The 16,517-nt window shown below is 36.7% G+C and overlaps 1 protein-coding gene and 1 long non-coding RNA gene across 3 annotated transcripts in view; one reads left to right on the plus strand and one right to left on the minus strand.

Annotated features, from left to right (window-relative positions):
- PAPOLG (poly(A) polymerase gamma) overlaps positions 1 to 10,980 on the plus strand; it is a 37,299-nt gene extending 26,319 nt beyond the window's left edge. The window contains exons 14-22 of one of the 2 annotated variants that reach the window (XM_058667847.1): positions 1,949 to 2,068; positions 2,820 to 2,929; positions 4,835 to 4,956; positions 5,491 to 5,660; positions 5,788 to 5,876; positions 5,954 to 6,174; positions 6,695 to 6,760; positions 6,941 to 6,997; positions 9,584 to 10,980. In XM_058667847.1, coding sequence (XP_058523830.1) covers positions 1,949 to 2,068; positions 2,820 to 2,929; positions 4,835 to 4,956; positions 5,491 to 5,660; positions 5,788 to 5,876; positions 5,954 to 6,174; positions 6,695 to 6,760; positions 6,941 to 6,997; positions 9,584 to 9,682 — 1,054 coding nt within the window. In that variant the 3' untranslated portion in view covers positions 9,683 to 10,980. Of the gene's footprint in view, positions 1 to 1,948; positions 2,069 to 2,819; positions 2,930 to 4,834; positions 4,957 to 5,490; positions 5,661 to 5,787; positions 5,877 to 5,953; positions 6,175 to 6,694; positions 6,761 to 6,940; positions 6,998 to 8,345; positions 8,708 to 9,583 lie in introns of those variants that run through there. The other variant, XM_058667848.1, reaches the window with a different exon arrangement.
- The window catches only part of LOC131480994 (uncharacterized), a 53,883-nt gene continuing 44,602 nt past the window's right edge, over positions 7,237 to 16,517 (minus strand). The window contains exons 2-3 of the long non-coding RNA XR_009245961.1: positions 11,082 to 11,116; positions 7,237 to 7,385 (exon numbers count right to left, since the gene is read on the minus strand). This is a non-coding gene — a long non-coding RNA (uncharacterized LOC131480994). The remainder of the gene's footprint in view (positions 7,386 to 11,081; positions 11,117 to 16,517) is intronic.

A 16,517-nucleotide genomic window follows, 5' to 3' on the forward strand; every position in this document is an offset into this window, starting at 1 on the left:
TTTTATAACAGTTGTTAAGAAAATAGCCTTGTTAAAAAAAAGAAATTAGCCTTGTTTGCTCATTTACATATTACTGTGGCTGCTTCCATGCTTCACAGCAAAGTGAATGGTTGCTACAGAGACTACACAGTTCAGAAGCCTAAAGTATTTCCTGAACTTGTCAAAAAAAATTTTTAGATAACAGTAGAATTACTCAGGTTTTGTAAATCTACTGTTGTAGCACACAGTTATTATATGCAAACTTTTATAGTCATTTGAAAAAAAGTCTTAGTTATTTCTAACTCATAAAAGTCAGCAATAAGGTCATAGTACCAAAATTAATCACATTTCTTAAATGAAATAGAAATCAAACTGCAGATATATGATAAAGCTTTGTTTATTTTATTAGTATCTGATTCCAATATAGTGAGTTTTTGAAAAATATTATTTGAAAGAATTAGGAAAAGGTCTTCCATTTGCTGGTTTACTCTAGATGACTGCAATAGCCAGGACTAAACCAGGCTAAAGCTAGGAATCAGGAGCTTCTTTAGGTCTCCCTCATGGATGGATGGCAGCAGCCCAAGCTGCCCCGTTGTCTTTCTAGGCCATTAGCAGGGAGCTGGATTAGAAGTGGAGCAACTAGGACACAAACCAGCACCTGTAAGGGATGCCAGCATGACAGCAGCCTTAACCACGTTCCACAACACTGAGGTGTGAATTCTTTTTTATATGTAAGGGCTAACATTTTGTGAAAAATCAAAACATGTTTGTTTCAAAAATTATGTATCACGATTAGTGTATTTTTCACATTATTTAGATATATCTTAGTTTTGCAGTGTAAATGTAATTTTTTAAAGATTTTTATTAAAAGAGTTGGGAGGAGGTGAGGAGAAACAGATCCATCCATTGATTCACTTCCCCAAGCTGCAATATTCAAGGCTGAGCTGGTCCAAAGCTGGGAGTCAGGAGTCTAGGTCTCCCTCATGGGTGCAACAATTTTTTACACTGGTACATTTATTAAGAATATAGACTAATGATTCTAGCTTAAATATCACTATGGTCATGTTCTGACTCTGGCTAATTGTAAGAGGCTTTGTACTTGACAGATAAAAAGGTAAACAGAAATGATTGACAGACGTGGTCATTTCATAAACTGTTCCTGTAAGGTTAATATTTGCTGGAAAATAGAATTGGATATTTACATTTAAAACATTTATAAAGGCTATCACAGCAGCAGGGCATACTATGACCACAAGTCTCTTCCTATTTTCCTAAATAGTTTTTATATTTGCTTCACGGAGGTTGGTTACCAGAGCCAAACTTGTTCTTAACAAGTAGTTCTTAAATCTCTTCAATCAAAATCTCCTCCTTCTTTGGGCCCATTCATTGGCTGAGCAGAAACTAACCAAGTTCATCTCCTCCAAGTGTGATACTCCGTCTTCGTGCACAGTCCCATTTCTGTAAGATAAGAGGAGTAACTCAGAGAGGGCCAGGCAGAGGGGAGCTGGGCCGTGTAGGAGAGCACGACCTTGTGCATCTCGCCTTCGGGTGCAGCTTCCGGCAGAAGCCTCCAGCCTGGTAGAACCTCCCTGCTGTCAGCCTCAGCACTGTCCAGTCGTCAGTGGTCACTGGCTGAACTCAGCCCAGCCCTACTTCTGTTTCTACTTAGATATAATATTCAAAAAGAGGAGATTTAGGACCAGATTACTCATTCATTTGTGTTAATGCTCTAGTTGTGGCTATTTAACTATAGGAATACATTAAATATTAAATAGACCAGTTCTTTAAAAAAATACACAAAACTCACTAAATTTGTCATTTACCTTATAGTATTTTAAAAAGTTCTTACCATTTTTAACTATGTGTTTTAAGTGACATTTAAGCTTCATAACCAATGAGCTCTTTGGTTTTATTGAATATCGTTTTCAAATTTAATATGTTGTAACAAAAATCTTATCTGTTGCTTCAGGGTTGGATTAGTAGAATCAAAGATTCGTGTACTAGTTGGAAACTTGGAACGTAATGAGTTTATTACTCTCGCCCATGTAAATCCCCAATCATTCCCAGGAAATAAGGAGCATCATAAAGAGTAAGTCAGTTGGTTTTTAGAATTTTACTTTACCTAAATTATATGATTTGGCATATTCATATCAGTTATGAAGTTGTTTAATAGTCACTGATGGGAGGGTAATGTTATATATTAGCTTTGAATGCCTATACTTTGAAAGTACACACTATTTTTTTTTAAGATGTATTTATTTGAAAGGTGAGTTAGAAGGAGAGACAGAAAGAAAATTTCATCTGCTGATTCACTTCCAAAATGGCCACAATGGCTGGAGCTAGACCAGCCTGAAGCCAGAATCCTGGAACTCCATCTAGGTCTCCTGCGTGAGTGGCAGGGACACAAGCCCTTGAACCATCTTCTGCTGCTTTCCCAGGAGCATCAGTTAGAAATTGGCTGGGAAGTGGAACAGCTGGACCTTGAATCAACACTCGTGGGATGCCACAGTCACAGGTGGTTGCTTGTCCCACTTGTGACACAGTGCTAGCTCCTGTACATGCTACTACATAGCTCACAGACCACAGCAAAATTTCCAAAACAATATCTGAAGTATCTTTAAGTGTGTATTAACAATCATTTTCAAAGCCACTTGTTTCTCTATAAAACAACATAGAATAAGTTGCCTGTCTTCTGGATGTCAATTTTAGGAATTTGGCCAAAATACTGAAAGCTGTGTCTATGAGATAGAGGCATAGGGACTAAGTTTTAGCTACCAAATAGCATCTGTAAAACTGTAGGCAAAAAAATTAATGGAAATTCTTGCATTTTAACTTTGTAGCAACAACTATGTATCAATGTGGTTCCTCGGAATAATTTTTCGGAGAGTAGAAAATGCGGAAAGTGTTAACATAGACTTGACATATGATATACAGTCATTTACTGATACAGGTAAGACTTTAAGTTCTGTTGTTGATTAAATGAATATGGTACATACATATTATGGAAATAAGGAAATAAGTTGCAGCAATTCCCGAGTTCTTTTAAGTGAGGGCAGTGGAGAGAAGTTGCAGAACGATGTGTGTAGAATGGTACCATTTATTTAAACAAAAATAAGCAAGTTTGCTGACAATAAATTGAACAACTCGAGAAGGATTAAAAATTTTTAAAAAATTTTAAAACTTGGTAGCTTCTAAGTTATAGAATCGGTGTGTTTAGAATCAGGGGTAAGGAGACTTCCTGAAAACACTTCAACCCTTTGGATTTTGTTCCATGTGGATATATTCTGTTTTAAAACAAACCAAAAAAAGCCACTAAAATTCTATAGATGATTATGCACAGTCAAGGTTTATCATCAGTCACAAATTAACTTGATCTTTATGTTTTTTATTTGATTTTTTTTTTTTTAAGATTTACTTTATTTTTATTGGAAAGGCAGATTTACAGACTGAAGGAGAGACAGATCTTCCATCCGCTGGTTCACTCCCCAAATGGCCGCAGCAGCCAGAGCTAAGCCAGTCCAAAGCCAGGAGCCTCTCTGGGTGTCCTTTGTGGGTGCAGCGTCACAAAGCTTTGGGCCATCCTCTACTGCTTCCCAGGCCATGCAGTGAGCTGGATGGGAAGTGGAGCAGCCAGGTCGTGAACCAGGGCCCTTAGGGGATACTAGCACCTTCACACAGGGTTAGACAAATGAGCCATCGTGCTGGCTCTTTATGTGATATTTCAGTATACAGACCTGCTGAATATGTTTTCAGGATCAAGTGAAAACAACAGTGGCTTTCACATCTAACAACCTAACTAACACATCTAACTCCTAATCTCTGGAGTATCTTAATATGTCTGGTATAAATGTTAGACTGTCTTAATAGTCTAAAATATTGTACATTTGTACTATTACAACTCTTGGTTTAACAATTCTGATTTTTCTGAATTATTTTTAAGTAAATGAACACATTCATTATGAAATCATAGATTCCTATGCTCTATCTTAGAACCACTAAATCTAGGGATGAAGCCAGAGAATATGACATGAGCAAGCACTCCTAGTGTAATTATGTTATGAACATTGTGAACTAAAAACATGCAAAATTTTTAAAAGGAGGACTTGGGATATTCTGTTTATTATAGATTTATGTATAAAGTGTTATTTTCCAAAGAAAGTTAGGGAAATTAGGAAAGTTTAAGAAATGAAAGAATTTATCACATTTCATAGTAGTTGCTATGCAAAATAAATCTATCCCTATCTTGAGTAGGCTTCTTGGATATTCAAAATAAGATATATTATGTAATTCCTGTGGTAATTAAGAAAACTGGGCTTGTTTTATTTTTTAATAAGATGTGAAAGAGCATTAGAATGGGAACTTAGGCTGATTGTACTCTGATCCCAGCAGGGTATTCCCTATTGTCATTTCCTACCTGTACAACAAAGATGTACTTAAAGATGTTTTCTGAAGTTTGCCAATCTGTGAATGATGTGAGCTACAACAGTAAAATAAGCCTCAACGTAGAGGGAGCTCTTGAATTGCATCTTAGATATTTGATTTAAGAATTGGCTTAAATTTATGCAAATGATGCTGAGAGATTACCTTCTAGAAAAATAACAAAATGACATTTGGATGAAACCTTTTTCCCATGAATTTATTCTGCTAACAAGGCTTAATAATAAGAAAAATCTGAAAAGATAAACATGGAAAAATTAGTTGTTCTTGTTGCTGTGTTGTTGTTTTTAAGTAGGATTGTGATGTAGAAATGTCTTAGAAATATTTTTTCTGTAAGAGGTGTTTGTATGTGTTGTAGGGATAGTAAAAGTATATGCTTTTCAGAACTTTTTCCATTAGTTTATTAATGTTGTTACAGTATACAGACAGGCAAACAACATTAACATGTTAAAGGAGGGAATGAAAATTGAAGCTACTCATGTAAAGAAAAAACAACTTCATCACTACCTTCCAGCAGAGATTCTTCAAAAGAAGAAAAAAGTGAGCTTATAATTTTTAAAATATTTTCTACTTATTTGGGAGATAGTTTCAGAGCTCTTGGTAGAGAGATGTTCAATTTGCTGTTTCACTGCAATGACCAGTATTGGACCAGACTTAAGCCATAAGCCAGGGGACTCATCTGAGTCTCCTTCGACGCAGGGATGCAAGCACTTGGGCTGTCTTCTGCTGCATTCCCAAGCGTGTTAGCAGAGAGCTGGATCAGAAGTAAAGCAGCTCTCTGCTGAGATATGAAATGCCAGCTGAAATACCATATGAAATGCCAGTGTTGCAGGTGGCAGCTTAAGTCACTACGCCACAATGCTGGCCCTTCAAGCAAATAATCTTTACGATATACTTACTCTTTCCTGGACCCAAAAGTGCATTTTTTGCATCTCAAACCTTATTGAAAAATAATTCACTTTAGAATTACCCTGACTAATCATAAGATAGATTATTTATATGCTGTTCAGGATTAAAGCTATTCTTTGTGCTCTTATTTGCTTTTTGAAATCCTAAAAACTTTTTCCTTTTCAGCAAAGTCTCTCTGATGTCAGTAGAAGTGGACTTCAATCCAAAAGATCATCTCTGGATAGCAACTGTCTGGATAGCTCCAGAGACACTGATAATGGGACACCTTTTAATTCCCCAGTGTCTACAGACAAACCTTCCAAACCTCAGGGTCCTCCTGCAGGGGAAACAGAAAGGTTTGTGTTTCAGATTTATCCTTCAGTTGTTAAGATTTTATTCTGCCAGTTACTAATAAGTTCATTTAAAAAATATTTAAATAAGTCATATTTAAATCAATTAATGATAGTAACTTAATTTTCAAAGGAATAATACTGAACCTGCTGCTATAATTGTGGAGAAACCACTGAGTGTCCCACCAGCTCAAGGACTATCTATTCCAGTCATTGGTGCAAGTAGGTATCTAAACTTTTATTACTAATGATTCCACCATGTAAGTATTTATTTATTAAAACTGCTTTGTCCTTTCCAGAAGTTGACTCTACTGTAAAAGCAGCATCACCCCCAGCTGTATGTACCATTCCAACTGTTGTTGGGCGAAATGTCATTCCTCGAATTACAATACCCCACAATCCTGCCCAGGGACAATCACACCTCAATGGAATATCAAATATAACTAAAAATGTTACACCCAAAAGATCTCATTCACCGTCCATAGATGGGACTTCCAAGAGGTTGAAAGACATAGAAAAGGTAAATCTACAACACTGGTGGTAATTCAGTATTTGGTTGTTCTTTTTAAACTAAAATAATACTGAGGACACTCACAGTTCTCCATTGCTGTGTTAGTATTCTGCCAGGAGTTGACTATTTTAGACCCTAAAAGAATGTAGTACTTGTTAATTCTAATTTCAGATTACTGGAAATTTGAATAATTGGTCTGAGTTTTTCCTTAACTTAGTACAAGTCCCTCTTAGTAACTAAATTTTATTTTCTGTGTGGTATGTTGATCTCTTCTGCTTCCAGTAGGTGGTGGTAAAATTATTTTAGTTGTTAGAAGCTAAATTGATTTAACCAAAAGATCACTCAAACTGAAATTAAAGGCAGCATTCAAATTCAGTCCAATTTAGGTTCTGTTCCCTCACCAACCTATATTTGTGCAAGATTTTGATTTTGTTTAAGTTTTACTAATAAACTGGTCTCCTAGTTTATAGAGATGTCTGTTGTTTTTGCAGGTACGTAGTAACATTGCATTTTAATGTTTATATTTTAGTTTATTCGACTTGAATCAGCCTTTAAGGATTCTCATGCTGCTGAAGAGAGAAAAAGAAAATCACTGGTAACTATTAATGTGCTTGAGCATATTTACTATTAAATAGCCACATACATGAAAAATACCATAGAAACTGAGACAGATTACATCAACTGTCAGTTTATAGTTCTGTTTATTCTGAGTAGGAATAAGTGTTTGCATATAGGAAAAAAAGTTTTCACTTTTATATAATTCTTCTGTTTTTAGGATGCTAATGGAGGAGAATCTATGCCTATCCCAACTATTGATACATCACGCAAAAAGGTAATAGTCTTACTCCTAACGAAACACATTGGTAGAATTCAGGTGACCTATAGGTAAAAAAAACTGTACTTTTGGGAAAACATGAATTTTTCCCTTTTCTCAAGGACCAACAATATTGTTAGGATTGGGAGTGGAAATAGCAAACAAACAGTAAAGTCTTAAATATGATATTTTTCAATTTATTTATTTTCATTGGAAAGACATTTACAGAAAGAAGGAGAGAGGAAGATTTTCCATCAGCTGGCTCACTCCCCAAATGGCCACAATGGCCAGAGCTGAGCCATTCCAAAATCAGGAGCTAGTGGCCTCTTTTGGGTATTTCTTGCGTGTGCAGTGTCCCAAGGTTTTGGACCATCCTCCTCTGCTTTTCCACGCCACAAGCAGGGATCTGGAAGGGAAGGGAAGCATCCAGGACACAATTAGCCCGTTGAGCCATTGCATTGACCCCAAATAGATATATATATATGGGGTTTTTTTTTTAAGATTTATTTATTTTATTGGAAAGGCAGATGTGCAGAGAGGAGAGACAGAGAGGAAGATGATTCATTCCCCAAGTGGCCACAATGGCTGGTGCTGTGCCGATCCGGAGCCAGGAGCCAGGAACTTCTTTCCGGGTCTCCCACATAGGTGCAGGGTCCCAAGACTTGGGCCGTCCTTGACTGCTTTTCCCAGGGAGCTGGATAGGAAGTGGAGCTGCCGGGGTTAGAACCGGCGCCCATATGGGATTGTGGGCACGTTCAAGGCGAGGACCTTAACCATTATGCTATCGTGCTGGGCCCCAAATATATATTTTTTAAAGAAAGGAACAGAGGTCGTTGTTTAAGACTTCTTGATTTATTTAGAATATATTCACTTTTGCCTTACTTGTTTTCAAACTAATTTGCTACTCAATAACTGAGAGTATAACTTTTGTTGTACACTATTTACTGACAAATTTAAGTTCACTAAATAGGACATGTATGTCTTAATATTTTGTATGATGTCAGTACCTTTAAAACCTGAGCTATTTGAGGGATTGCTAATGATGCTGTAATCTTATCAGGCATATTAAGCAGGATTATTATTAAGCAATAAGTATTAAACATAGTAAGCTAGTCAAGTGCTCTTAAAAAAATCAACCATATCTAAATAAGAGAAAATTATTTTCAGGGTTTATAATGCACGTCAGAACTTCTGCAAGATTCTACAGGATGTTTCAGCCATCTGGAAGCAAAATGGTTACCTTTAAAGGCTGTTAAAGGCTGTTATTCATTTAAGATTTACTTAATTATTTGAAAGGCAGAGTTACAAAGAGAGATAGCCAGGGAGAAATAGAGATCTTCCATCTGCTGTTTCTCTTCCCAAATAGCTGTGGCCTCTGGCGCTGGACTAGGCCAAAGCCAAAAGCCAGGAGTTTCTTATGGGTGCAGGGGCCCATGGATCTGGGCCATTTTCCACTGCTTCCTCAGGTAGATGACCAAGAAGCTGGATCCAAAAGGAACAGCTGGAACTCAAACCTGGGCCCATATGGGATGCCGGCCTTGCAGGCAGCAGTTTAACCCATACCACCACAACACCAGCCACAAAGGCTATTAGTAATTATGAATTTATAGTTTTTAACATTAGAAGACCATGCTATAAATAGTATGGGTGTATAATTATATTTGGCAATAGAAAAAAGTATTAAGATGATGCTGAAGTATATGAGTGAAATAAACATGTTTTAATTTTAAAATATATCAAAATATGAAAGATACATAGATAAAGCAGATATATGACAGTATTTTAAGTGTCTGAGGCTTAATTATATCATCTAAGTATTCATTGCCTAGTCTCTATTTTCTATATATCTGAAACCCTTCATAATTTCTTTTTTTTTCATAATTTCTTAAATGGATGTGACTGATACAGTTGTTTAGCCAAGATACACAAGAAAATAAACTCTTGCTTATCCTCTGTTGACAAGAAATTACTGTTTCCATCATAAAGTCTTTGTTTCTCAGTTTCTTAGATCTTAACTTTCTTTAAATAATAGTCCTTAGTATCCTCAGACTCCTTCACACAGATGTCTCTCAATTTCACTTACATCAGAGTGGCCTGCCTGATTGCAAAGTATAGTTTTTCTGAGAACTTAAGTAATTCACAGTTAAGTCACATTGTTCAGCTCCACGAATCTAATACAGAGATTAATTAAGGAATAGTACTCTTTGGAAATCAAATTTTCCTCTATAAAAAACACTGATTTTTACTTCTCATCCCAGCAATTTTCTCCTTAGTCCCCAGGCACTTTCTGATTCTCTGTAGCATGCCTGACTTCACATTGCTCAAGTCAGAAGTGGCCATTGAATAGACCTCTTTCCTGAACTGCACACTTTCTGCCATTCTCATACATGTTTTTGTAACTTTTTCCATTTCTGTGTTCTTTACACCTTAGACATTAAAAAAAGTTCAAAAAGCAAGAAATGCCTATAAACACCAGAAGGAAATATTGAGCCCACTCTTCAGTGTTGAGAGCTTCAGGGACTTGTAGAATTTGTTACTGATTTACTAGTTGGACATTTATAATATTTATCTGCTTTTCCTTTTTTGTTTGTTTCTTTCTAATAGAGACTACCTAGCAAAGAACTACCAGATTCATCATCACCAGTTCCAGCAAATAATATCCGTGTCATCAAAAATTCCATTCGACTGACCCTTAATCGGTAAAAGCAGTGCCTCCTCACTTAAAGGAACATGCAATCATTTAGTGGCATAGACAGCCATTCTTTTCAGAATAGAGGTGGCTGTCATACATTAAAAAAGGTGAAAGTTGCAGTCATCAGCCAGTCAACCTTGAAGTGGTTTTTGAACTCTCAAACTTTCACCTGCAGATGCTGTAGCATTCTCAGATTGCTACATACACTTCTGAAGATCACCTGCTATCAAATTGTCATCTACAGTATTATGGCTTTGCATTTGGAGGTTTTACTGCCTTAATTTTCAATGCTTGTTTCTCTGTTTTGGGAACCAGTTCTTGGTCACATGGATACTGTTAAAAAAAAAAAAAAAAATCCCGAATTCCTTTTTTTTTTTTGCAGTCTTATGTCTGTAATCATTGTATAGAGCTTTAAAAAATTGAAAACAAACAAAAAAAAATTGTAATTTTCCAAATGTTAACAAATTTACTTTTGCATTGAAGCCACTTTGTGAAACCCAAGATGAATGAATGTGAGATCTCTTTTCTGCTTTCCTTGGTTTTGTAAATGTACTGTCTGTTCTGTTGATTTAAATTATTTTTTCCAGATTGACACATAGAATATTTAAACTTTTATTATTTTTTTATGCCTTTCTGTCCAAATGTTGCATAGTTACCAAGGAGAAAATCCAGTGATTAAGTAAGAGTTGGGCACCATAAATTCTGTTTTGCCTCCCATGGAGGCCTTTGAAATGCATCCTTATTAAAAATCAACATATAGCCAGGATACTGAAAGTCAGTATATGAATGGTGAAATTGTCATAAATCCTGGCTCATGCCATTCTAGTTAGTTGATTGGTACTTTTTCTGAGGAGCAGTGATTCCCAGCATCAACAATGAGATACTTTTAAGTATGGCAAACTTGTATTTTGAGGTGTAACATTAACTTGGCATAATAATTCCAGACCATAATTTACCCTACAACTTCAAACAGTTTCTTCACAGACTAGGCATGCAGAATAAGCAGTGGTTTTTATTAAAACCTAAAGGCATTTTTGAGTGACATTGTTACCAACCATTAATTGGCTCAGGACCTTTGTAAATTTTATTTGATTATATGAGTTATCTTTTTTTACACTGCTTTTTTCAATGCATTTCTTAATATTTTTTAAGTTTCATGAATGCATGCTCAGTTTATGAAAACCCATAACCATGTAACTCTTGTAATATGTTGATTCAGTGTTTTGTAAATGAAGTCGTATGTATTTTCAGAGTATTTTTGTATGTACTGTAAGATACCATCTTTTCAAAGAGAAACCTTTAAAACCTTTATTGTCTCTCTTTAGTCTAATTATTTAAGTATGGAATATGGTTGAATTATATTTAAAATGAAAATGTATAAATTGCACCAGGAACATCAATTTACATTACCTCCTTCTCCAGCTTTCACTCAGCATTCAGTTGGTCTATTAGGAAAAAACCAAAATGGTATATTGAATAGTGTGGGGTGATATCTGATTGAGTATAATACAGAACTTACAAGACACCATGTAACTAGTGAAGAAATGCCATAGAGTTCATTGTTGAACTGTGCTTGTCAGAGAACCGTATTCTTCCTCCCCTACTCTTATTCCCAGACTCCTAGGTCTCTGAAATGCCAATTCCAGTGTTTAGCTTGTACAAAGAAAAACATTAAAAACTTAGAAGAAAAGAAGAGCAAGGAAAAATGATCATTCCACGATTCACTTTTTAACAAAGCAGAAAACAAAATATCATGAACAAATTGTAACTTTCTATTTTAAGATAAAGTAGAGCTTACTCTTTTCTTTATTGACCTACTTTTTGGCATTCTACAAAATCTCTGTTTGACAGAAAGTTAAAAAAATTGTCATGGGACTTCAGACTTTGAAGTCTTCTTAGTACAAAATTTGATTACATTTTATACACTTAATGAGTGTGCATTTTACATCTCCTGCTTTTAAGTCAGCCTTCAGGGTTTCTCAAGAATTGCCCATACATCTGTGTTTGACTTAATTGACCTTTTTGATATAAACAGATTCTTTAAAGTAATGGAGTAATACAATCATTTCTTTTAATTTAAGGGTCCATCTAATATAGTCTTCAGACAATGACCAGTGAATCAGTATCAGAATCCTCAAAGGTAGCTTTTTTCCACCTGTTTGGTAACTGAGGAGTTCATTAGATCCTTTTGAAATTAGTAATTTGGTCAAGAGTTTCAGTACATTTCATTACCACAATAGGAGACCTCCACTGTACTGATTTCAAGTAAGTAAAAGGAAAAGGTATGCTCTGGGATTGTGTTATATTCTCTGGTGCTAAGTACACATGCTTGTTTTCAAATTCGGAACTATAGCTGGAAACACATTTTATAAAGACAGTCTGCTCAATACATAGGAACATGTTCACAAGAATGGTTAGTTACTCATTTTTTAGTGCCTGGCACTGAAGAGTAGTGTATATCAAAGGAAAACAGTTCTCTGCTATTTAAACTTTTAGGGACCTATGCCATCTGAGATTAGAGGGTGCCTGGATTAGAACTATAGAAATATGCATAGAATGAGTTTTAGAAGTATGTTGATGCTTAAATTAAGAGTAAATTCATCCTAAGGTAGCAATCCAGTGGCATAAAGTAAATGCTTACTTGATTATAGCAGCAGTTAAGTGGGAAAGTGGACTATGTCTAAATGGATTGCTACTGCTTTGACACAGGAATTCTTGGGAGTCATGACACCTTAGTGAAACCATTATAATTTGTATTTAAAAATGTTTGTATTTTTGTATTTAAAAATGGGTGAGGTGAGGAATTCATAGCTTTTCATCTGTTTCTCAAAGTGATTCTTGCCCTTAAAAATCGGGAAGGGAAGGACTATCAGAATGAAATAATCCTGAACTTTTTAGAATTTCCTCCATTTGATATTGTGGTATATTTCTATAAATGCGCTGATGGAGGGCTCTGAGAAACCATGTTTGCTTAAGGTGGAATGTGGTTTCATCAACATGTAGAAAGATACTTACTGTCATTTACAAATGTCTTCCTTCATGTCATTAGGTTCATTAACAAAATCAAATTTTAGTAGAACAAATTGATCAAGTTGAAGTTGATCAAAAGATACGGCTTAGGATGCTCATTTGACATGGTAAAAAATAACCACTAAAGATTCAAATCCTTTAATTTCAGTATTAAATTTCTCACTTCTTCATTTTTGTAGCTCTATCCTGAACAGAGCAATAAATACAAGAGCTTTGCCTAAGAATGCATGTGTAATTAACTATTAAATTATCCTACTCTTAGAATTTAAGTTCAGATGATGGAAGGAAACCAGTCTCAACAATGTTAAATAGATGTTAATATTTCCTTAGAATTTCTTAAAAGAATGTAAATGCACACCCATCCCAGATTGTTTTTTCAGAAATATTTTTTCTGATATAACTATATTTAAACTGAGCTGAACAAGCAGGTATCAAGGTGGCTATAATTTTTAAGCTATTGCTGCATCTTAGCAAATATTCAATTACCTTATGAACAACTTAGGATATGTTGATGTAAATGGTGCTACACCACTCCACAGTATTATGTAAACTGATTGCAGCTGCTCTTTTCTAGGTAGCCATCATGTACTTCATATTTTTCCTGCCTTTTATTTGGATTGTCTTAGTTGTACACATGGGCCTCATTGTCTGCAATAAGTAATCAAATAAACTTGCTCTGCTGAATAGGTTATGATTGAGTGATATTATTTGGGATTAACTCAGAAGTACCAGCAGCCTTCAAGTGAACTTGAACTTGTAATTAAATTGACAACCAGTTTGGTCATTTACTACTTGGACATTATCAGAGATAATGGAATTCACTGACCACTTAATTTGAAAGCAAAGCTGTTTGCTTCAGTAAAAATCATCAATCATTTGTGCACAGTTTTAAAAACAACCTACTAGCAAACACTAGCACTAGTTTATGCATTTAATGAAGAATTTAACTTCTATGAGCTGAAAGAAGTGTCAGCTTTCTGTCCTTTAAGGTGATCTAGTCATGTTCATGAAGTCACTTGAGGCATCTGTGCTGAGTATTGGTAATTCTGTCTTGTTCAGCCTTGGGCAACTAGAGCTCCAAGCTAAAGGCTGCACATAGCAATCAAGGCTTCGGTGTTATTTTTTTAGATGATTTTGCCTTCTCTCTTTTAGGATTTATCTACTTTTTATTTAAAAGGCAGAGTTACAGAGAGAAGCTTCCAGCCAGAACTGGGCCAGCGTGAAACCAGAAACTTCTAGGTCTCCCAGGTGGTTGCAGGGGCCCAAGGACTTGAGCCATCCTCCACTATTTTCCCAGTCTATTAGTAGGGAGCTAGATCAAAAGTGGAGCAGCAGGGACTCAGACCAGCACTCTTAAAGGATGTTAGTGCTGCATGCTAAAGGCTTCGGGTGCTAACCCAAGGCACTAACACCGACTCCTTTTACCTCATCTTCTAAGAGCGAACCTAGCTCTTAGATCATCTAGCACTGAATTTACAAATGAAAGTTGTGTCTATATCTGTAAGATTGTTAGCAAGCCACACTTTCAACATTAAGCTAATTACAAAGACTGGGTAACAAGATCTTTCTGTCTCTTTCTGTAAATCCACCTTCCCATTGAAAATAAATCTTAAAGTCAATTACAGAAAAACATGCTTTGCCACTCTTGGTGTGCCATGTAGCCTTCCATGATCTCCCCAGGTCAGAATGAATCTCTACCTTCCCAACTTGTTACTCATACCTTTAACATTTAAATAATAATTCTAATTCATGTAATGTTCAGTTGATCTAATTATTCTCCCTATTAAGTCCATGGGTTTAAGAGTGGAGGCCTTGGGCCCTGTGCCGTGGCCTAGCAGCTAAAGTCCTCGCCTTGAATGCGCCAGGATCCCATATGGACGCCGGTTCTAATCCCGGCAGCTCCACTTCCTGTCCAGCTCCCTGCTTGTGGCCTGGGAAAGCAGTCAAGGACGGCCCAAAGCACTGGGACCCTGCACCCGCGTGGGAGACCCAGAAGAAGTTCCTGGTTCCCGGCTTCGGATCAGCACAGCACCGGCCGTTGCAGTCACTTGGGGAGTGAATCACTGGATGGAAGATCTTCCTTTCTGTCTCTTCTCCTCTTTGTATATCCGACTCTGTAATAAAAAATAAATAAGTCTTTTAAAAAAAAAAAGAGCGGAGGCCTTTATCCAAGAATCCCTATGCAGTGAGTACCCAGAAAATGTAGGAGAGGAAAGCACACGAGTTTCTCTTTGATTTTGGGTTTTTTGCTTTGGTTTGCCTTGGTTTGGTTTTGGTTTCTTCATTTTCAGAAAGGTTATTTTGATTAGAGGCCTGATGGCAAAATGATACAAGAAGATAAACAAAACTTAATGAAACTATTAAGGCACATGTTTTCGACACTTGTTTTCTAATTTTCTTTCAACTGTAACTGTATTTCTTACTAACAGAAATACATTTTGTGCTGGAAGCCAGCACATGTATACATGCCGTTGCAAATGGGCATATGTATGAATTATGTAAATAAAACACATTAAAGTTCCTAAAATATTTAGTATGTGTGATGCAAATTGGTGCTGTTTTTAAAAATGGTAGTTGTGATTTCACAACCTATTCTGAGCTATGACCTCGAGTTTGAATAACACTGCATTTGAAATACACGCATCCCAAAACTTCATCTCACACTTGAGTCATCTTCTTCTCTCTGATCTACAAATCTTTAGAGCAAATAGATAGGGAAATGTTGGTATGAAAGAAGTGGGAGAAGTACATAGAAGTAGACCCAGTCCTTTTTCCCAAGGGAATATTCTTCCCCTCCCCTTACCAAAAAAAGGAAAGAAAAACATATCTTCGTATCAATCAACAGCAAAGAAAAAACGTGAGAGCTAAAAATCAGCAAAAAAGCACAAACGTCAATGTTATTTATGTAAATACTGGTCATTTGGCTTCATCCAGCCTCAGCTTCACTCTGTGAAGCATGGACTGAAGAATGACAGGCATGTCTTACTAACAGGGTTTGTTCCAGGAGATGCATACATTGCTCATTTAGAAAACCCTATGGTGCACCGTCCTCTGCTCATGGCCTGGGAAAGACACAAGGATGGTCCAAGTCCTGGACCCCTGCACCGACATGGATACTGAGAGGAAGCTCCTGACTTCGCATCAGCTCAGTTCTGTCCACTGTGGCCATTTGGGAGTGACCCATCAGATGGAGGACCTTCTCTCTTCCTCTCTGTAAAAATCTGCCTTCCAAATAAAAATGAAACTCTTATTTTTCTTTTAAAAAATAGTAAACAAGCAAATTTTCTAAATGAAATATTCAGAAAAATGCAAGAAGTGAATCAAGAGGAAATGTGAAGGTATCAGCATTTGACATAACTGGGGTGGCCCAGCGCAGTAGCCTAGCAGCTAAAGTCCTCACCTTGAACGTGCCGGGATTCCATATGGGCACCGGTTCTAATCCCAGCAACCCCGCTTCCCATTCAGCTCCCTGCTTGTGGCCTGGGAAAGCAGTCGAGGACGGCCCAATGCCTTGGGACCCTGCACCCGCGTGGGAGACTTGGAGGAAGTTCCTGGCTCCTGGCTTCAGATTGGCATAGCACCGGGTGTTGCAGTCACTTGGGGAGTGAATCATCCATCAGACGAAAGATCTTCCTGTCTCTCCTCTCTGTACATCTGACTTTGCAATAGAAGTAAAACAAATCTTAAAAAAGAGAAGAAAAGAAAAATAAATAAAGAAACTAACTGGGATACCCATATCCCATACAGAAATGACTGGAATCCAGAACTGATGAACTATCAAAACTGTATGAGCAGGACCCTCAGAGCGCGCCTCCC

The sequence above is a fragment of the Ochotona princeps genome, chromosome 8 (assembly GCF_030435755.1).
Source record: "Ochotona princeps isolate mOchPri1 chromosome 8, mOchPri1.hap1, whole genome shotgun sequence".
Taxonomy (NCBI): Eukaryota; Metazoa; Chordata; class Mammalia; order Lagomorpha; family Ochotonidae; genus Ochotona; species Ochotona princeps.